Source organism: Panthera tigris, chromosome C1 (assembly GCF_018350195.1).
Source record: "Panthera tigris isolate Pti1 chromosome C1, P.tigris_Pti1_mat1.1, whole genome shotgun sequence".
Taxonomy (NCBI): Eukaryota; Metazoa; Chordata; class Mammalia; order Carnivora; family Felidae; genus Panthera; species Panthera tigris.
Window position 1 is genome coordinate 93057073 of NC_056667.1, and position 21511 is coordinate 93078583.

General features: G+C 57.0%; 2 protein-coding genes across 2 annotated transcripts in view; one reads left to right on the top strand and one right to left on the bottom strand.

Annotated features, from left to right (window-relative positions):
• Positions 1 to 3702: 3702 nt before the first annotated feature.
• On the bottom strand, positions 3703 to 14089 carry ALX3 (ALX homeobox 3). Its single transcript, XM_042996538.1, has 4 exons — positions 13813 to 14089; positions 8279 to 8595; positions 5202 to 5330; positions 3703 to 4810 (listed from the first exon to the last, which is right to left on the bottom strand). Exons 1-4 carry the CDS (start codon positions 14087 to 14089, stop codon positions 4502 to 4504), a joined length of 1032 nt encoding a protein of 343 aa, XP_042852472.1. The 3' UTR covers positions 3703 to 4501.
• A 238-nt stretch (positions 14090 to 14327) lies between these two features.
• SLC6A17 (solute carrier family 6 member 17) overlaps positions 14328 to 21511 on the top strand; it is a 128437-nt gene continuing 121253 nt past the window's right edge. The window contains exons 1-2 of the mRNA XM_042998153.1: positions 14328 to 14419; positions 17808 to 17995. The gene's annotated coding sequence lies outside the window, so the exon portion shown is untranslated. The remainder of the gene's footprint in view (positions 14420 to 17807; positions 17996 to 21511) is intronic.

The following is a 21511-nucleotide window of genomic DNA, read 5'->3' on the forward strand; positions in this document are numbered from 1 at the left end:
GCCAGGCCCAATATTGATGCTTCTTGAAAGTTCATTTTCCACACAGGAGCTAGCAAATGTTTAGTGCTTACTATGTGCCGGTCACTACTCTGAGCACTTTATATGTAATAGCTTCTTGCTTATAATAACCCTGAAAAGTAGTACCATTATAGTGCTTATTTTGCACATGAGAAACTGGCACAGAAAGGATAAAGAACTTGCCCAAGGTCACAAAATAACGAGAGCCAGAGCCTGGATGCCAACCCAGGGCTCTGTTTGCAAAGTGTATATGCCCCGTTCCCCACCCCTTCCACCGTGCCCTTTCTCTAATGAATCATTTTTATTCCCCAGCACCTACCACCAGTGCATTCATTTGCTCTTTTAGTCACTTTAGTCGGTACTTAGTATTTGCTCAAATACAGTCCTTGGCAAGAAGATTCTGGGCAAATGTCAGTGAGGCCTTGGCCCGGCCTCTGGTGTGTCCCACATGTGCCCCTGTCAAGGTAATTTGGGGGCTGTTGCTGCTACTTGCCTTTTCAGCCTGAGCTTAAATGTCTTTCTCTCCTGGGCCCCAGAGGACTCGTGTGGCTGCCCCACCAGACCCTCTAGGCTTCTCTCCCAGGAGGCCAGCTTCCCGTCTGTCCCCTACTGAACTGCCTGCTCGGGGATGCAGTAGCTGTGCCATTCATTTGGCACTTGGCACGGTCAGCGTCAGGCTGCAGGCTCTCCCATTTACACACTAAAGGGCCTTGAGCTCCTCCAGCTCCAAGCCTCAGTTGGCTTATCTATAAAAATCAGTGTAAAAATAGCACGGTGGTCACGAATAAGACGAAGGGTAACGGAGACCTACATACCTGGCTGATGAGGAAGAGCACTGCTAACTAACCGCAGCTATTAGTCCTGCTAATGGCCCTTCCCCCTCCAGCCGATGAGAATTTGCATCCATTTCCCGAGTCCCCTGGAAAGGAGACCCCCCTTCGAGGACCAGAACCATGTCTTAGGCCTCCTTATATCCCTCATCCTGAGCTCACTGCTCTAGATAGAGGCGGCTTTCAAAAGTCAGCCACTCACCTAGCAACTCTGCCATCATCCTTTGAAGGCCTCTTCTGGACCAGGCCCCGTTCCGGGTGCCCTGGGCATCCAGCTAAACAGAGTACCACACTCTCACTTTCCTCGACAAGCTCTCAGTCGATGGACAGATGGCTACAACAGCAAGTGAGAGCAGTAATGTGGTCGGCACCGAGGAGGACGTCTGCAGGGCCACATGGGTCCTACTGGTCCCAGCCGGTGCCCTCCTGGAGAAGAGCCTGGGTGGGGTGCCTGCCGTTGTCGATGGGGAAGGGAGGGGGCTCGGGCATCGGGACTCTGAGAGCAGGTACTTTATGCTCATTGCCCCTGCTGAAATGGCTGGGATGAGCCTGGGGCGGGAGGGAGGTATGTGCTCCTTCTGCCTGAGACAGGAAATGCCCAGTTCTGGCAATGCTGGGCTCTGTTCCTGTCTGGGGCTGCAGAAGGTCTGCACTTCAGGGTTGTAATTCAGGTTGATGTGTAAATGCTTGGGGGGAGGTGGGGAAGGAAGATTGAATGCCTCTAATGAGAAGCATTTCCCCATGCCGGCCTGAGACCAGAAACCTGGACTGAAGGGCCTGCTAGCAGCTAGGGCTCTCCACTCTGGGCCTGGGGTCTGTGCCCTGGCCGGGATGAAGATTTAGAGCTTCTCTGGGTGGGCCTCACTGGGGCCGAGGAGCCCTAGCAAAGGGACACTGAGCCTAGCATCTCTTAAATTTGGGATTGCAGGTGGGGCCACTAACCATTTCCTTTTCCAGAAGGGGTGAGCATCGCCCCAACCTGGCTTTGGGGAAACCTGGGACCTAGGCTGAGGGCTGAGGTCACCTTTGGAGTGAGGCTGGGGGCAGGGGCGCCTGAAGACTGGGCACTGTGTCTTAGGGGTGAGACGCCTAGGGTGTGGAGGAGGAGGGGAGGACGGGAGGACGGCTAATGGGAAGCAGGTGGAAGGGCTGCCTGTGTCCCAGCCAGGGGACAGGCCGGCTGGGATGGCCCAGTCAGTGGGAGAAACCATCAGCTCACAGATAATCCCAGGGAACAGGCTCCGGGATGCCCATTCATATTCATTATGTGTGAAGTGGGCGGTTGTAAAGTTCGCTTTCTCTTCATTTAGCTGTCACTGGACAGAAAAATATGAGCTGTGGGCAGATGCCCCTGGATGAGAGCCAGTAGCTGGTCTCTGGCCTCCCTGTGCCCTCCCCCACCAGGGCCTCCCTCCCTCACGGTTCACTCCCAGCCTCTGCCTGCCTCTCCCACTCTTGCTGCATGGATCTCTGACTTGGCTTTACTGTCTTCTTTAGTCTGTCTCTTTCCCACTTCTGCTTCCTTTGCTTTCATAGATCCTTTCCTCTCTCCCCCACCCCCCACCGCCCCCAAGCTGTGTGAGAGAGGGAATTGTGTTTTTCCTGACCGTCATTCTGTCCCTGACACCCAGCACGATGCCTGGCACAGAGTGGGCCTTCAATAAATATCTGTAGCACAAACTAGTCTTTTTGCATCTCTGACTTTTTGACAACAGAACTCGAAATCTTGCTGGTCGCTCCTTGGGTGAAGAAACTTCTAGTGCAGGGCTCTTAGCCCTGAGTTAGAAATTTGGATTTGAGCCCCCAGTTCACTATTGGCCAGCAGTACGAAGGGGGTTGTGTTCATCCGAGGTGCCGGGGCTGCCTCTCCCTACTGCTCCGGCTCTCAGGGCTCACACCTGGACCTCAGAGCCAGTGTCAGTATGGAGAGAAATCACCAGAAGCCAGGCCCTCAAGGGAAGGGAAGGAAGACTGGTTTCTTCTGGGCGATGCTTGAGCCTAGTCACAGTGACCGTCTTGGCAGGAAAATCTGACCTGCTGGGGGACATGCTCCCTCTTTGGGAATAAGCACAGCCCTGGTGTCTTTGTGTGCTTGGGCTTCTCTGTGCCTGGAAGAGGAGGCACGGGGCGGGGTGGCTGGGCTGCTGGCTGAGGCTGAGCTCCTCTGAGCAATGTGGTTGTGTTTACTGGGAGGGTGGGAGGCCAGGCCTGCTTTTTTCCTGCTTTCCCGGCTGTGGAGATAAGGCAGAAAGTGGGGGTGAAGGATAGAATGGCTAATACTCTGAAACCACAAGAAAGAGTCCTGGCTTTCGTCTCTGCCCCACAGCTCAGACTCGCTCCTGGGGCATCTGGGAGCAAGAGGCTGCCCCACCCCCATTGCTCTGGGGTTCTGGCCCAGGGGAGCTCAGAGCTCTCAGTGGGCCCCCATCTTTCATTCCACCTCCCTTCCGCTGCCAGTTCAGCCACAAGCTTATCTCCACTTTCCCACTGGCCTTCCGACCCTCAGGCCCCGATTGCCCCTTTCCCTTTTGACTCTGGGGGGGGCTCTTCCTACCACCCACACGCGCTAGCTGAAGCCACAGAGGTCCTGGGTAGGTGACGGGGCCAGGCATGGCATGTATCAGCCTTGGGGGCTCTGCTGCAGCCTACCTTCCCCTAGCCCCCAGGATCCCTGCTGGCCCCTCAGGAGGGCCTGGCTGAGCCTGAGCCCTGGGCACCGACCAGCTCTAGCGTAACCGAGTGCCAAACCCTGAGGATGCACAGTCGCCTGGTCTAGGAAACACTTGCCATCTTTATTATCATGTTAGGCAGCACGCCTTTTTTTTTTTTTTTTTTTTTTTAACCAAAGTCTGGGTTGAGATCTCAAGGGCTTCAAATCTGTGGAAATCTGTTTTATTCTTACCAACATCCAATGAGTAAACCAAGGAAGCCTGCTCTGGCCTGATTCCATAGAAGAGAATCCAAATTTCCATCCCCTTGGAGGGGAAGAGGACTCCATGGCATGTTGGGGGAGGGGCACAGGGCCAGAGTAAGGGATGAGGGATGGCTAGAGCAGAGGCTGCGGGCACCGTTTACACCAACTGGACTGCTGGCTTCTAGGCCCTCGTGAGCTCCAGACGCTGAGCGCTCGCCCCCTGGTGGCGGGAGGGGGAAGTAAGTCTGGCCCTAGATGGTCCTGCAAGACTGGTTTCCCCTAAGTCACAAAGAGCTTCTTCTGGTTCAACCAGCATCCTCCTCCTTTTATTTTACGGGGTTCCCTGAATGAGGAGCCAATTCAGCCATTTCAGCTGGAGGGATGACAGTTAAACTTGGACAACATCTGAAGGAAGCAGGGCAGTGTCTTCCTCCCTCCAGCCCAGAGTTGGATGAAGGGACCTAATGTGTAATAGAAAGAATCCTACCTGCTTTGAACCCCACTTTCTCCTGGGCAGCTCCATCTTATTCTAAGAGAAAAAAAAAAAAACAAAAAACAAACTCTAGCTTATTCCCTGCGGGAGGCTGAGGATCCCAGCTGCTCTGCCTGGGCCTCCGAGAACCATCTGGGGTTTGGAGGCAGAGGTGTGTCCTCTCTGACATCCAGGCTGGGGTGGGGTGGGAGCAGCTGGGAACAGAAAAGGGGATGGGCAGCTTAGTCTGTATGTCCATGCAACCGATCACGTGGTCCAGTTCAGTAGGCTGGGTGGCTCCTTGGATTTCACCCTGAGCGAGATGAGGCTTGGAGACTTATAGTCGGCATCTGGGGAAGACTCAAAGCTGTGGGCCCCCAGGGCAGGGGAAAAGCCGTGGATGGAGTAGATGCCAGGATGGGCTCCGGGGGAGGCCGGCACCCCCATGAAGCCGGCCACATTCCCATGAGTGTGGGAGTATGGAGACATGCACGGGGAGGGCATGCCCTCCGGAGACACGAGGCAGGGTCCCGCGGGGCTCCCAGATCCTGGACTGGGCCACAGGGAGTTCTGCAGCTGAAAAGAGAAGGAGGCCCATGAGTTAGTAACCCAGGGGCTGCCACCCTCACCTAAGGGTTCTGTCTTTGCTCCTGGGGCTCCAGAAACCTACCAGGAAACCTCCACTTGGCCCAGGTCTAGAATCTGCTCCCTCCTACCCCCAACACTCGAAATGGCATACTCAGGAGACCCCTGCCGCGGCTCCTCCAGATGAGGTTTTCTCCAGTGCTTTCTTCGTGCCAGCTGCTCTGCATGCCCCACTCACGAGACAGAAGAGCCCCATTTTGCAGAGCAGAAGTGCTTTACCCATGGTCACACAAAACCCTAATGCTGCTTCAGGTCTCCCTGGGGCCAGAGCTACCCCCACGGGACTTGGCCAGGCCCTGCCTCAGGGGAAGAGGGGTCTCACCGGGGGGTGGCTGTCTGCTCTGGGCAACACAGAGATGTCATAGGGAGACGGGAAGGGGTTCCGCCCCTCCTGGATCTTCCCGTATCGCTCTCGCTTCCGCCACTTCGCTCTGCGGTTCTGGAACCAGACCTGGGGGACAGAGGGGCGAGGCGGAGAGAGTGACAAAGCAGCCCCGAGGAACAGAGCCTGCTGGGGAGAGAGCTGAGGGTGTGTCCTCCTGCAGGGTGGGGCACTGGCTCCTGCCTGGGGGATCTTGAGCTGCGGGAACTTCTAAATCTATGTTGTTCTCAGGGCCAGGAGAACCTGGAATGGAGCCTAGAACAGGCCCAAGTTCAGAGGGGGCTTACTGGTCCCTTGGGCCACCCCCCACCCCCACTCACCAGGCTGAGTCACTCTCTTGGTTCTCCAGCCGGGTTGTGTCACTCAGGGTGTTGTGGGATCTGTGTGGCCTCAGAGGCCGGGGCACTTCCGAGGTGTACCGGTGCCCAGGCTCTAGCCCCACCCTGCCTCTTCTCCTTTCCGTCTGCCCACCTCTCATCCTCAGCCCAGAGCCCGGCCCCTCTCCACAGCCACATCTCTGGCTGGGCAGTAACACTTGGTTCTTCCTAGTTGCCTCCCACCCCAGCTTGCCTTTGAGACAGTCTGCTACCTTGCTACTCCCTGTCTTCACTCGGGCTTCCCCTGCCGGGGCTGCCCATCCCCTCCCCCCGCCACTCTTCTGCCACAAACACATGCGTACATCTCCCCTGGACCTGCGTGGTATGGTGCTCTGGCATCTCTCTCGTACTTACCACACCCTATTGCCATTATCCATTTTGTAACCTGCGTCTCCTGCTTATTTGCGAGCTCTTGGCAGGCCAGGGGAGCCTGTGTGCTGTGCACATCTGTGTACATATCTGTGACGAAGCTGCTGTTGGGCATACACCGTATGACCGTTATATTTACGTGTACCAGTGCGTACATTTTGTATTTCTATCACTTACTAAACATTTGTGTGTCAGGCCCCGGGGCTAGATGTCGGCAATATCAAAACGAAACCAAGCCATCCTCTTGCTTTTCAGGGATCTAGCTGGGAACCACAACAAGAGAAGCTGTGTGTGTGTGTGTGTGTGTGTGTGTGTGTGCGCGTGTGTGTGCGTGTGTGTGTGTGTGTGTACGTGTGAATGCAACCCCACCCCAGCCCCTTACACTCCCCCCATGATCCCTTCACACTCCTATTCGTGCAGGCGGGCGAAGCCACGACAGTTCAAAAGCTCGGCATACCCCCAGCCCCCTAACCCCCAGATACAGAGATCCCAGAGGAGACCTGAGGCAAGGTCAGGGACACACCATCCCAACCGCCCAGCTGCCCGGCCTCTCTTTCTCTACTCTCCCTCCCCTGCAGGCAGCTGAAGGAGTCGAGCTGGTGAGCTGATTGCTTTACTGGGAACTCTTCCCCATCATGCCGTTATCTCTAGAGTCCCCACTGTCGATGTCCACTTGCACTCTGTCCGTGCCCTCTGCATTGTCCTGGGTGGTTGTTTGTTGCTGTCCATGGGGCAGGGCCTACGGGTAGATGCCACGTTCCCGTCAGAGAAAAGAGCCCTACTCTAGGGCCTCAGCCCTCGGGATTCTTTGGGACTAGGTCTGGGAGCCTGCGGCCACCCATGCGACCCCTTCAGGGTTGAAGAGTCCTGGAAGAGGAGCAGGAGGGTGCGCTCCACTTCTCCATGGCAGTTCCACAGCAACAGCTATGCAGACCCTACCCTAGAGGCTCACTGAGGCGCCCGAGACTCAATGTCCTGAACGTCCCCGGCTCATGGAATCTCATGGGCTCTTGTGAATGTTTGGTCTCTCATCCTGACGGCCTCAGGGCCTGGGGGACCCTGGGAGGACCGTCCTAAAAGTCTGTTTCGGGAGGAAAGCGGAAGCAGGAGGACCCAGCAGAGAAGGGGAAATAGCCCAAGCCCCTCTGGTCCTACACGGAATCCAGCTGTAGGGCCTTCTCAGCCAGGTGGCAGCTGGCCTCTCTGTGGACTGGCCTGCGGGCCCCCACATTCTTCCAGAGCAGGCCCCTGCCCCAGTACCTTCAGACAGAGTGTCCTGAGAGGCTCCATACAGGGTATGCTAGGCGTGAGCTTTGTCCCTATTGAGTCTCCCCTGTGGTGGGAGAGAGAATGTCCTCTGCCTAGAGGTGACCTCCTCACCTCTCCCGAGAAGCCCGAGTCCCACTCCTCTCCCAGTGCCTTCTGCTTGGTTTCGGGGAGCCTGTCATGCATCATGCCAGTTCAAAACAAGGCAACAACCACCATCTTCCTCTTGGGCCAGGCTTCGACTGAAGCCTCCTTTCCCACTCCCACCCCCTGCTGTCCACCTTCATGTTCTTTCCCACTTCTGACATGGCTTGGACAGGGGCTTCCCTTCTCCCTTTCCCCTGTTCCCTTCCCAGCATCCCTCCATCTCCTCACCCTGTCCCCCCCCCCACTTGAAGCTGGCCACAGCCCCATCTGGGAAGCCATGGAGCCTGATCTCTGCTGGGGAGTCTGTGGGGTGGGGAAGAGTCCCTGGCCAGGCTGTCCCAGCCAGGGTCTGGGAGCTGGCAGGACTGACGGTCGCTGGCTCAAGATGGCTTTGAGCATCATGGAGCCTGAGACGCCCCCCGCCCAGTGGGGACCCTCCGACTCTGAGCAGCTACCTCAGGAGCAGCCCTGATATGTGTTCAGCATTTCGCGGCTTCCAAAATGCTGTCATATCTGTGGTCCTCAAAGACTCCCTAAGTAGGGAAAGTGACGCTGAGCGATCCAATGGCATGCCCCCAGTCACCTGGTCAGCTAGAAAATGGCAGAGCTAGGACTCCCAGACAAGTCTTTGGGCTCTAAGAGGCTACCACTCCCATGAGGCCTAGGCCTCAACTTGGACTGCAAGCCTGTGGCTGCAGCAGAGCTGGGCATGGAGGGGGAGCCCAGGGCAGGCAGGCTGGGGGCAGGCACCTGGGAAAGGCAGCTCTGTGTGGCACTAGTGCCCACCTCTCCCGTGGCCGGGCCCGTGGTCGGGGTGGTAGAGGCGGCCAGAGAGGCCCATGTCCGGAGCGCCCTCACCTGTACCCGGGCCTCGGTTAGGTCCGTGCGCAGAGCCAGCTGCTCCCGGGCATACACATCAGGGTAGTGGGTTTTCTGGAAGACTTTCTCCAGCTCCTCCAGCTGGAATGTGCTGAAGGTCGTGCGGTTACGGCGTTTCTTGCTCTTGTTCTTGGCCAACTCCATGGAGTCAGGGAGTCCCGGGGACAGAGGGACACGCAAGCTGGCCAGACAAGGGCCTGGGGAGCCTTGCAAGTTAGAGGGCCCGTCCCTGGGGCCCCCTCGGCAGTCCAAGGGCAGCTGGGGGAAGCTGGCAGCTTTGGAGGCCTTCTCCTCAGCTGCAATGGAAAACACAAAAAGGAGGATGGAAACCGAACCAGGAGGTTTTGTGGGTGGACTGGGGGAGGGGGAAGAACGTTGACGCTTCAGTCCCCGCCTCCCCCTTCCTTTCTCTTCCCTTGTCCCAGCAGCCACCCTCCATGGGAGCCTGGCATTCGGAGGCCTGCTTGCTGAGCCTCCAGCTGGGGAGGGGGCCCTAGGGAACCATGTGCTCTGTGGTCTGGGCGGATCTGCTGGGGCCGGAGGAGGGTTCATTTCAGGGAAGTGCTTTGTGGTGGTGCATCCCACAGGGTGTGGAGGTGCCAGGATTGGCGCCGTGGCAGGGCCCAGCACAGAGGCGCAGGGGCGGGAGGAGGGGGCAAGGATGGGGTGTTCGACATCTCCTGCCCCTGCCAGGAAGTGCCTCCTTGTCCCTGACTGTGGGCCTTGGTTCCCAGGTCCTCACGCCCATGCATCGGGTCCCAGGTCCAGGCAGGCAATGGACAGGGGCACTCAGATCACTGTTGGCTGGTCTGGCTGTGCCTCATTCTCTGGACCCCGAGTCTCAGGACAACCCCGGCCCTGGGGTATGAAGGGCAAGATGGGATAAAGATGCTTCCAAAAAGATTGTCTCATGCCTCTGAAAATTGTGATGTTTGGGCAAGGACTCGAGCTGCAGCGTTAGAGAGGCAGGAGACAGGCTATGCTCAGAGAAGGAGAGAGAGCGGACCAGTGTCAAAACAGCATCCAGCCCCCAACCCCATCATTCTGGTTATTGTCTGCCCCCTCCCTTCTCAGCGTAATTTCTGATGGCTCCCCCATTGCCCTTGATTAGCAAGCAGCGGGGTGGGGGGTCTTGGCTGCAGCTGGGCCCAGCTGCCAGCAGCCCCACTCTGACATGCTAGCCCTCAGGAAGCTTGGTGGAGCTCTGTCACAACCCAAGGCATGATGAAAAATAGGTCACTGCTGATGCTCCGCCCTCTCCTCTGGAGAGGCCCCCAGCAGAGCCGCCATGAAATCTCTCCTCGACAGTCCTCCCAGGAGCTCCCGCCACAAAGACGCCCCACTAACTCATGCAGCCCTGCCCTGGCCCTGGCCCATCCCCGGCAGGGGCCTGGGCCCCAGCAGGCCCAGCAAGCTGGCACCAAGAGGCAGTTTCTTCCTTGGGACTTGGTGTCGGGATCACAGCTGTCATCAGGGAAGGAGGAGACCAGAGAGATGGGATTTTTCAGGTTCTGGCTCCCTGGCTGCATTACGGAGGACAAGTTGGGCAAGGTCCCCCTCAGATGGAAGGTGGTGGGTGACCTGCCTGGACCAGCCAGGCTGGGCAGTAAGCGCCATGTTGTGAGAGCCTGCCCCCCGGGGCTGTGCACGGCAACAGCCTAGGCGCCAGGTCACAACTCAAGTGGAGCATAGGGAAGAAAGGGCACCAGCTACTGACTTCCATTCTTAGCCAACATGTTTTGGTTCTAGAGGGAGGTGCACTGGTAGCAGCTGAGGAATAAGGACTCATGGGAACGGAACCAAATAACTGAATGGTCAGGGAGACTGGGAGACTAAAATTTTCGAGGGCACCCCACATACAACAGCTTTGAGAAGTAGAGTCTTGGGAGTCCTGGGTTCTGAGGGAGGCACTGCTGGACTCCAGGCAAAAAAGGCTGAGAATGGCTCAGGGATGGGGGTCAGGGGAGCACCGATGTCACTGTAGAGGGCTCCCCAAAGCTCTGAGGCCTGCTGATCCGGCTCTTGAGCCTTCGGTGGCTGTCCTTAACAGGATCTGCCCAGAGGAAGGGACTAGCTCTGGGCTCTGAGCTGCCAGAGCAAGAGAGACAACGGGCAGCAGGACTTTTCAGAATAGCCACCAGAAGAGGGGGCCAAGCCTGCTGGCCTCTGCTGGCCTCTGCTGGCCTCCCATGCCTGCCCATACTACAGCCCTCCCAAGGGATGGGAGCACTTCTCCCGTCCCCGTTGCCATTGCCCCGAAACCTCCATCTGCCTGGAGGGCTCCAGGGAAAAGCAGGCATTCCTCCCTCTTTGGGGGAACAGGGGCACACCTCATAGAAGAGCAAAGCCCAGTGCTCTGGTGCAGGTGGGATCAATGAAGGGCAGCGGTGGAGGAAAGGAAGGAAAGGCAGAGTAGTTAGGGAAGCCAGCAGTTTGCATCTGAGCTTGTAAAGAGAAGGGTGCATGCACCCCACAGCGCCCAGCACTTTCAAGATGTGTGCAGGCTGTGTATAGGATTCACTTGCACCTGGTGGGGACACCCTGTGGTTGAGGGGGAGTGCCCATGGTGGAGACTGGTATCCATCCTGGGGCTCAGCACCAGGGTGTCCACAGCCTGCAAGACCACAGCACCACAGCAGAAGTCTGTCGGGCCTGAAAAACTGGAGCCTGGACGGAAACCTCTGAGGCAGCGACGGTGCTGCGTCCCTGACTCTGCTCTCACGCCCGCTGCTCTCCCCCACCCTGGGGGCCGCCAGAGCCCCTGCTAGAGGCTGTCTCAAAGCCAGAGCAGCAGCTCGGGAGCAGTACCGCTTGGGACGCCAACCGGGAGCCCCACTGCCTCCTCAGAGAGCGTCCCCTGAGGCCGCACGGCCAATCATCCGGCTTTCAGCTTCCGTGGGAGCCTTCCTCCCAGTCGGCGCCCGCGCCGTTTCCCACGCGATCCGCAGAGCTCGCCAAGGCCTGGGCTCTCGAAGCTCCGGCTGATAACCTGAAACCGTTATGGACAAGAACGCCGTGCGCCGGACTCTAGCGGGGCCTTGGTGCTCTCCCTAGAGTTTCCAGCTTTGGCGTAGGGGCCTCAGCCGAGGGCCAGTGATTGGGAATCCTCGAGGTCTGCAGTCGGGCCGATGAGCGCGGCCCTCCAGTTACCCGGCTCGGGGCCTCCAAGGCGCTGGTTCCCAGGTCAGAGAGCCGAGCCAGGGGCGGCCCGGGCGGCCCCGGCGGAGCAGGAAGGAACGGCCGGGCACTGATCCGGCCCTGTGAGCAGCCGCGCGCACCACACTCCAAGGGTGGCTGGCACCGCCAGTACGCGGCCGGGGTCTAGGGCAGGGCTGGGCGCTCTCCGCCAAGGGTGCCGCAAAGAGCGGGAGAGAAGCGCCAGACTCTGGAGCTCGCGACTGCCCGGCCTCGGCAAAGATCGCGCCGCAGATGGGGCGCAGCTGCGCGCTCACTGGACTGAGCTGGAAACGCTCGCAGCCCGTCAATTTAGAGGCCGGGAAATAAGGTGTGTTCCCCCATTGCCACCACTTCCTACCTCGTAGACCGTGCGGCCCTAGTCCCCCGCGGCTGTCCCTCCCCAGCAGCCCCGCTCCCCCGCAGGGACGCAAGCCGCCCGCGCCCGCCGAGTTTCGGCCCTGGGCACCCGGGAGGCGAGCGGCGGCCGAGGTCCCAGGCTCGGCTCGCACCCGCTGCGCCTGTTTTTCGTTTGGCCTGTCGTCCGCTCAACTCGAATCGTCAATTTTCTTCTCCCACTTGATCTCATTTTGCTGTTTTCTGCTCTTTTAGGATGTCCTTTATTTTCCTTTCATTTTTTTTTCCTGCTTCTACTCTTTTTTGTCCTTTCCCTCCTCCATGTACCCGCTTCGTTCGATCGTTGGATCCTCCGCTTGCTTTTTCTTCTTTTTCTGTTCGCTCTCCGTGTATTTCTTAACGTTCTGTCTTGCTTGCCGACATTCGTTGACCTCTCCTTCTCGCCTCTCTCCTCCGTTGTTTTGTTCAGTGTTCCCTCTTTTTGGTTGTTGTTAACACTCTTCGGGTTTACTTCCACGCATTTCGTTGTTGACACCCTCGCCGTCGCTGGGCCGGTCCCTCCACGCCCCGTCGCTCATTCAGCTCCAGCGCTCTCCGCACTTTGCCCGTCCTGGCCTCCCCGCGGTGCGTGAGGGACCCGGTGCGCCCAGCAGGGACGCGGGCCCGCGGCGTGGGTCTCGCCCGACGCGCGCGCGCCCAGCCAGGCCGGGTACCTGTCCCCGGCGGTGCTCATGGAGCTGCGCGGCCGCCGCCGTCTGGCTGGGATCAGAGGAGCCAGGCCAACTGCTTCTCATTAAGTCCCAACTGTGGTTTTTATCAGGAGAGCCTCTTTCAAAGGGCACAGACACGGAGCTCCGCGGACTCGCTCATTTCCTCCGCTGACCCCCACACAGCTCCCCGCCCTCCCCTACACATTCCCATTGCCCCGGCTGAGCGAAGGCCTGAGCTGTCTGACCATTCTGTGGAGGCCCGCGAGGCGCCAGCGGGGTGGAGGCGGATTGGGGCCGACTTCAGAGGATTCAACTCTGGGCCTAAGGTGCGGGATGCGGCAGCGCAGATGGGCGGGCGCCCAAACTCCAAAGGTAGGTCGGTGCCGCGGGTGGCGGCGGGGCTGCGGGCCCGCGTTGCAGGCCCCGGCGGTCAGGCGCGTTCTGCGTCCATCTGGCCTCAGCTCATGGGGCACCGGCCCGGGGCCCGAGGAGCCCAGGGGACAGGCCCACCGGGCTACTCTCGACGGCCCCAGCGGTGGCGATCCAGTGCGAGGAAGCCAAGACTGCGAGAAGGGCGGCCCTCCCCGTGCATAACGACGGGGAGGCCAGGTTGGTCTGAGAAATAAGAACACAGTTATTCGGTATTGAGAATGGCCCCGGCACTCCGGGAACAGCCGCGGCCGCGCCGCCCAAAGCCTAACGCACAGGCAGCGCCTTCCCTTCGGAGGCCGGGCCTGGGAGGAGAAGCCAGTGGAGGCCAGGCCGCAGCCCCCTGGAGTCCTGCTTGGCCACTCCAGGTCGGGGCCCAAGCTCAGGACCCTGAACGGACGCCAGACACAAAAACCGAGCTTCTCTCCCCGCATCGGGACCACGGGCTCAGTGCGGGGCCCAGGCCCTGGGCCGGGTCCCGGCTTCTGGGTCAGTGGCAGTTCCAGGCCAACTCCGGCCAAGCAGGATTTCTCTTTCCCGCCTCCGGTCGCCTTCGGGCCCGACTGGGCCGGGGGCCGTCGCAGCTCCACCCTCGAGCGACCTCCCCCTCCCCTTTCCCGCCACCGGAGGCTTGAGCGGCTCTGCCTCCCGCACCGCGCTGGCTTTGCCCGGCCTGGACCAGCGCCGGTGGGCCTTGTGAGGGACCCGTGGCGACGACGGGCTAGAGGGTCAAAACAGTGGAGAGCTGGGCGAGCGGGCGAGGGAAGCAGGGAGGCCCGGGCGGGCCGGGGAAGGGTGGGTGAGCGGGTCGGGGCTGAGCGCTACGTCCGCGCCGCGCGTTACCTTCCGCGGGGCCCTCGTAGAAGTGGCTGCCGTTGAGCGCCGGGCCGGGCCCGAGGTCCTGCAGGTACTTGGCGGGCGGCTTGGCCGGCTCTGGGAGGTAGGGCTCCAGGGGTCCGCAGGCCGGAAAACGGGTCAGGCGCGGGCCGCGGGGCGGCGCGGGGTGCAGGTGAGGCGCGCCGGCGGGGGTCCCGTGGGGGCCCGGTGGCTCGTCCCCCGAGGCCGCGTAAGGGCCGGGCCCGGGCCCCACGCCGAAAGGCGCGCAGCGCTCGGGGTCCATGCCGGCTCCCGGCGCACAGGCCGCCGGGGCTCCGGGCCTCGCGCTGCCCGTGCGGCCTGTGAGCGGCCGCCAAGGGGGAGGGACCTGGGCTCGGGGGCGCGGAGCCCCCGGGAGCGGCGCGCGCCGCGGGGGGGCGGGGGACAGGGGAGGGGGCCGCGCCTCTGACTTAATGCTGGAACCATCCACGTCACGTGCAGCCCCGCGCGGGTTAACCCCTCGGAGCCCGGGAGCCCCCTGCTTCACCCCAGCCCCCGTATTCGGAGGCAGTTCGAGCACAGGGAGGAAGCCACCTTCTCTCGACGGCAGGGTCCGCTTTGTCCGCACACCTTGGTGAGTCCCTCGCTCAGAGCAGCAACCCCGGTCCTGATACCCTGCCTGGAGTCTCTTGCCCCTAGAGGCGTGAGGCACCTGGGGGGAGAGCCTCCGCTCCCAGAGAACACTTTTAGGCCTGGGCTCCTGACAGAAACCTGGGATCAGGGCGGGGTGGGGGAGGGGCTGGGCTGGCACTTTAACCCAAGTCTTTGCTAGGAGCTGGAAAAACGTTGCCTCCAGCAAAAACACCTCTCTTGGGGATCCCTTGTTCCTCACGGGGACGGGAGCCCTTGAGAGAGATGTGTGGAAACAGCACTACTCCGGGAAAGGGGGCTAAGAAGCTTGGGCCTAGGCACTATCATTAATTAGCTCTGGGACCTTGAACTGTCACTAGTGTCCTCATCTGACTCTGGAGGCTGGATTGAGTCAATCCTTAGAGCTTTTCTGTGTATTCCTGGTGGGTCTGAGAAGCAGAGACAGGGACAGAAGGGACAGGGTTCAGCAGAGGTTGACTTTGGAGCAGGTGGAGGCATACCTGGAGGGTTTGGGGTTTGAACAGGAGGCATGGAGTGGATACTTCTCAAATGATCTGGAAGTGCCTGGGGATCCACTGGGGAAAGGCTGGTGGTAGGTAGCCCAGACCTCAGGGCCCTGCTGCCCCAGGCCTGCCATTTTGCAGGGAGGTGAGGGTAGGGTGGCATGTCCTAGAAGCTGAGCCTCCCAGCCAAAAGGAAGCATAGGACTAGCGAAGTAGCTTGGAATTTCTGAGAAGAGAAACAACCCCCACCCTAAGACCTGGGAAGAAAGTCCTGAGGACCCTGGAACCCTGCTCACTTGTGTGGATTGAGGGGTTCCTAAGTCTGGGTTACACTGCTTTTTATTTTCAGTACCTCCAGGGACTAGTGAGAGGGGTGGGGAGTCAAATATCATTTGTATTTCATTTGAATTCTCAATTTTTAAAGGAATCCAAGAGGTCTGGTGTGAACACCTCCCTCTTCCGCTGGGGGCTTAAAGGGGGTTTCTTGGCTGTCCTCAGCCAGAGTTGGGCTGTAAATCAAGGCCAAACAGGAACCAGAAGCCTTGCATCTCACAAGTAGTCATTAAGCCGTTATTAAACATACCGTAACTTCTCTGAAGCCTTATTGGTTTAAACACCACATTGGAGGCATTATGGCCATTAGGGCCCCTAATCACAGACTGCAGGCTGGGGCGGTGGGATGAGAGCACCTGGGGCTGGTATTTCCAGCCAAGAGGGAGGCTCGGCTCAGAATTAAGCTTCCTCTCTGACCTCACCAGGAGGATCCATTCTCTAGGATCCAGTGGATCGCAGCTCTGGGCAATCCATTTGCACTGACCCCTTTTGCTCGTTAATAAGGTTTTCAATAGTTATGGGGCTAGGGCTGTGGATACTGTCAACTTTTTAGGAGCGTCAACTCAGGACACTGCTTCTGTTCAACAAAGTCATCAAGCAGCTTATTGTGAGCATTGACCACTTTTGCTCGTTAATAAGGTTTTCAATAGTTATGGGGCTAGGGCTGTGGATACTGTCGACTTTTTAGGAGCGTCAACTCAGGACACTGCTTCTGTTCAACAAAGTCGTCAAGCAGCTTATTGTGAGCGATGCGAGTAGGACACAAGAAAAATATCACCAGCAATTTAAACAAGGCAGCTTGGCTTAAATGCCAAGTGTTTTGCCTCAGGTGGTAACCTTTCTCAGCCTCAGGTGTCTTGTCATAAAAATGGGCCATGTGCGCGGGATGGACGAAGGATTCTTGAGAAGCACTTCTGTTTTGATGGACGTGATGAACTGTGTTAATTAACGAGATCATTATTACCATTACAATACCCAGAAACAGCAGCCCAGGGTTCTGAGTTCCATCACTGAATTGGCGGAAGACTCCTGGCCCCAGGCTGCATGGGCTACAGGCTGGGGCCGATCAGAGAGACCTAGGGACTCACACCCCAGCCCAAGCGTAGAAGCCCCTCCTGCCATTCCCCACTCTCTGAACAGAACCAATTTCCATGCTGCCAGTTGAACTGAGGCAGCAGAAAGCCCCAGCGGACTTTCAGATTGGATGCGTAGATAGAGTTGCCCTACTGAGAGGCTTTTTTCCTAGGGTCATGCAAGACAAGGTACAGCTTTCCTGTTCCCCTTTTAAACCACTAGTGCAAACGCTTATCTGTATGAGGTCTGGAAAGAGTTTGATGGGGCAGAGGTGCATAGAAAACACAAAAAATGGCACTCTTAGAGATACTTAGTTTTTCTGTTAGGAGGGCTGAGAGATCCTGGAGTACAACAGGGGCCGTCATTTTACAGATAAAAACAACAGCTGATTTATCTTGCATCATGCCAGGCACTGTCTGACGTATCCTGTAGACACCGGTTTGTTTAATTCTCACAACAACTCCATGAAGTAGGCACAACTATTATCCCCATTTTACAGAGAAGAGCCTGAGGCCACAGAAGGAGCCATTTGCCCAGAGTGGACGCAGCCACTTAGTGGCAGAACCAGAACTTATGCCCAGATCCACGGTCTCCCACCTGACTCTGACCATCAGTCCTTCTTCAGCCAACATGACAAATCTGAAATGATTCAGTGCACACCCTCCTTTTCCCGGAGGAAGGTTGGGACTTTTTCCTGAAAAGGCAGTTGAGGCCAGAGTGGATCAGGGACAGAGTTGGCCCAAGGTGGAGCCACACTACTGCCTTCCTGATCACCTAGTGGCAGTTTATTGAGACATGCCTCACCCAGCTGTGGTGGGTGGGATAGTAGGTGGAGGGTGGTTTCTGCTAAGCTGATACCAAATGAAACACAGCGGCTGACACCTGAGAGGTTTTTACGACCCACTGACACAGCCAGATGTGGGGCAGAGGTTTAAGAGAATTTGCGAGTTCCCCCTTTGTGCTGCTTAATAATAACCAGTTCCGTTACAATAGTGTTTGTCCCTGCTGTATTATCCACAGACTAAGTGAGATGAGCTGATGGGATGATCCAGATCATTCTAGGTCCTATCATGAAAAAACTCAAAACAACAAAAACCGCCACCCCAAAACTACAACTTTCCACCTGCTGAGAAAAACTGCTTTTGAAATCAAAATGAGTCATTTGGGGCGCCTGGGTGGCTAGTCGGTTAAGCACCCGACTCTTGATTTTGACTCAGATCATGATCTCACGGTTCGTGAGTTCGAACCCCGCGTTGGGCTCTGTGCTGACAGCGAGGGGCCTGCCTGGGATTCTCTCTCTCTCTCTCTCTCTCTCTCTGTCCCCCACCCTCCAAATAAATAAATAAACATTAAAAAAGTAAAATAAAAATGATGCTTACTGGCTATGTCTATGCAGCTGTTTTACATTAGCTAATTGTTTCATTCATCACTCATTCATTCATTCATTCATTCATTCAATAGGAGGACTCACTATGTGACGGGCATTTGTTGGCCCTGCCATACAGATGTGACTCCCGCCTTCATGAGGCACACACTTTGCTGGAATGGAAGTGTCTCCCCCACAGCTGACACAAGCATCATTTGGATGTGAATCAGAACGGGATCTGGTCTCGAGAGCAGAGTTCCTAGCTTCCAGCCACACCTGTAAGGTCAGTTCTTGAATTAGGGAGCCAGTCCCAACTACTGCTTTCTTTGGTTTTGGACCACCCTCAGCCTGCACCACATGAAGGCGAACGCTCTTCCCTTTGTCCCCAGTGGCTATCCAAAAGGGGCCGGAACAGCGGGAAAGATGTAAACCCAGATCTGCCGCATACGAAACTTCCTTCCAGACAGGAAAAACTCCGTTGCTTTGTATTTGTTTCTTCCAAGGGAAGATAGTTGGTATTACCCTTGTCTTGTTTAGACTCTGAAATCCTAAATTGATCCCTATGAAAATTCTGGGTTTGGGAGCCTAAGTAGATTGTTTCTCATTAGTGACATTCTTCCTGGAAGGTCAGGCTAAGGAATGGTAAATAAACCCTCAGATCCGGTGCTTCCTCCTTACCCATGATTTTTAAAAGAAAGGAGGAAGGGGGTGGGAAGCTTTGGGCTGTGGATATACCCAGAATCCTGGGCTGTGATTCTGACCATCCAGGCTGTAGTCTGTGCTGTGGGGTGAAGTTTCTGGGGAGTTACGGAACTATTTTTTCTCTTCCGTTCATTTGATCTGTTTTGCTGGGAGAGTCACTTAACCTGCCGATACCTCCGTTGCTCTCCTGGAAAAGGAGAGGGATAGGATTTTGTAAGCCAGCTTCACCGGAATGAACAAAACAGTGTTTATACAGATGTTTCTTGAGCCCGACTCCACCCTGAACCTATATTTCCCTGCTTTTGCTCTCTGCCCGCCTCCCTGGGGTCAGGTCGGGATGGGGGCAGTGAACAGAGAGGCGGAGCTAGGTCTGGGATGTGTCCTGAGTGCCTGGTGTGGCCCGATGGCTGCCTAACTGCCTTTGTGTGAAGGTAAATGAGTTCTGTGGCAAGGGCCAGCTCAGACCAGGAGAAGTGATTTTGTGGGAGAGTTTTCTATGAACTCATTCTTGGTGTAAAACAGAAGGAGGCAGGTTTGGACTTCTTGGCAGTTCGAATACTTTGATCAATTAATATCGTGCATTCATGTATCCATCCAGCATTTAAAAAATTATTTAATGTTTATTTATTTTTGAGAAGAGGGGCAGGGGCAGAGAGAGGGAGGGAGACACAGAATCCGAAGCAGGGTCCAGGCCCTGAGCTGTAAGCACAGAGCCCGACATGGGGCTCGAACTCATGAACCACGAGATCATGACCTGAGCCGAAGTCAGACGCTTAACCCACTGAGCCACCCGGGCACCCCTCATCCAGCATTTATTGAATGCCTGCCATGTGCCAGACATTGGGGCTGCACAGTGAGGACTGAGGGAATAGAACCCTTACTCCCACAGCTTTTCCGGGCTGGCAGGAGAGACACAGAGCAATGGGCGTGTAGATCACAGGGGCCATAGTGGCCGTGAGACAGGCACCTGTCCCGGCCTTGGGCTGGGGACAGCTGGTCAGGGAGCACTTCCAGGTAGAAAACTGAGTGGGGCTTAGGAGGGGAAGAGGTATGGAGGGGGCAGGGAGAGAAGGCATCCAGAGAAAACGGCTCAGAGGAGGGGAAAAAGGAAGCCAAGTTTGGGGAACTTGGATTTGTTGAATTGCTGGGGCCAGGGCAGGAAGAGTCCCTGCTGAAGTGGGAGGAAGAGAGACAAAGGCAGAGGCGTCCACCTGAATCGAGAGACTCCAGGGGGAGGGCAGGATGGTTCCACAGGCATCCATTCATGCCAAGCCCAGCTTCAAGCACCAGATTTGCAAGTGAGAGATGAGGAGGAGCAAGCCCCGTGGCCCAGCGGTCCCCTGACTTTCAGGGGGCATAAGGACCCACACCTAGCAGGCAGGTAGTAAATAACATGAAGAGAAAAAGTGGAGAAGAAGAAGAACCAAGTGCATCTGTTTACTGGGTGCCCTGAGGTGGAGGGTTGGAGGAGGGGCAGCGGGGCTGCGTGATGCAGGCCAAGTGTGGCAATCTGGGAGGCCTTTTGTAGCAGAGTTTTGGCTCTTACCGGGAATGCTGGCTGGGGCACCTCTTGAACTCATTCCAGCAGGAAATCCATTGGTTCCAGAGTGTAGATTCCAGATTTGTTGTTTTATAGGGCTAACAAGTATGTAATTATCACATTTGGGGCCCTTCAAAGGAAATGCAAACACACACCACCGAACACCCTCAGCCCTGTGAGCGGGGTGCACCCCAGAGTTCCAGAAGGCGCTCACCACCTTGCCACAGATATACATCCACATCAGTCTGCTGCCTGCTCCTGCACTGGAGGAAGGCAGAGAGTGATGTTTACGAGAGACTGGGAGAAAAGTAAGTGGACAAGGGTAAAAGGGCCTCTGCCTGGCCTCCTCTGGGATCACCAGGGCATGAAAGGTAGTGGGCCAGGTAATAGTAATAATAATAATAATAATAATAATAATAATAATAATAATATCCCCCAGTTACAGAACACCTACAATGTGCCAAGCAAACTACATCTCATTTTGTCTTTACCTTGTTACAAAGTTGGCGTTAATATCCCCATAGTCAGTCATCCAGTACTGAGTAACCCATCACCCCAACACTTGGTAGGCTTAAAGCAACAATGGCCAGTGACTGTGGGCCAGGGATTCAGGAGCAGCTTGGCTGAGTGGTATGCCTTGGGGGGCTGCAGTTCTCTGAAGGCTTGATGCGGGCTGGAGCATTGATTTCCAAGGCGGTTCGCTCACATAGTTGATGTTGGCTGTTGATGGGAGCCCTCAGTTCCTCCCCGTGTGGACCTTTCCATCTGGCTGCTTGGGTGTCCTCACGGCGGGGCGGCTGGCTTCCCCCGCAGCGAATGATCCAAGAGACCACGGCGGAAGGTGCAGTGCCGTTTATGACCTGGCCTCTGAACTTACACACCATTACCGTGGCCATATTGTGCCGGCCACACAGTTCTTCTCGGTTCCGATTTAGTGTGGGAGGGGATCTCACAAGCATGGGGCCGTTGTGGAGACCGGCTACCCAGACTGGGCTCAGAAATCTGCCCATATCCCACTGCTGCAAAGTACTGCAGCTATTCACACTCAAGGCGCCTGACTCCAGAGGCTCTAATGCCAAATGTTGGCTCAGAAAGACTGGCTGTACTGATGAGTTCAGAAGAGTCCCTGAAGGGGCAGGATGAGGAGGCTGGCAGGTGAGTGGCAAAGCCCGGTGGCCGGTGAGAGCCACGCTCACTGCCTGTCTTGAGGAAGACCGGGGAGGTACGGAAATGGGGACAGGTGTGCCCTGTTTTTTTCCGTACCCTGAGTGTTCAGCGGTCACAGCACATGAACTCCTAGGGGCTCCCTTAGTACAGCGAGCTGATCTCGGGGCTCCACGGGGGCTCTTCACCCATGTGGGTGGAGGAAGGAAGCCGACTCACCTTTTCCCTGAGCAGGATACTACAGTCCGCTATATGCATTGCTGTCAGTTTAGCAAAGGGAACCCTGGCCTTAGGCCTTGAACTGAGTGACGGGGGATCGGGAGGGGGGCTGTGTTGAGAGCCCACTCTGAGTTCAGCCTGAACTAGGCACGCCACTTTTTAAAACGGCATACA

Excerpts from the sequence above, each read along its gene's own strand:
- ALX3 (XM_042996538.1), bottom strand. The coding sequence starts at position 14,089 with ATGGACCCCGAGCGCTGCGCGCCTTTCGGCGTGGGGCCCGGGCCCGGC. Across the intron at positions 5,331-8,278 it reads TAACCGAGGCCCGGGTACAG|GTCTGGTTCCAGAACCGCAG; the intron begins GTGAGGGCGCTC and ends TCTGTCCCCCAG. Across the intron at positions 4,811-5,201 it reads GAGCAGACAGCCACCCCCCG|CTGCAGAACTCCCTGTGGCC; the intron begins GTGAGACCCCTC and ends TTCTCTTTTCAG.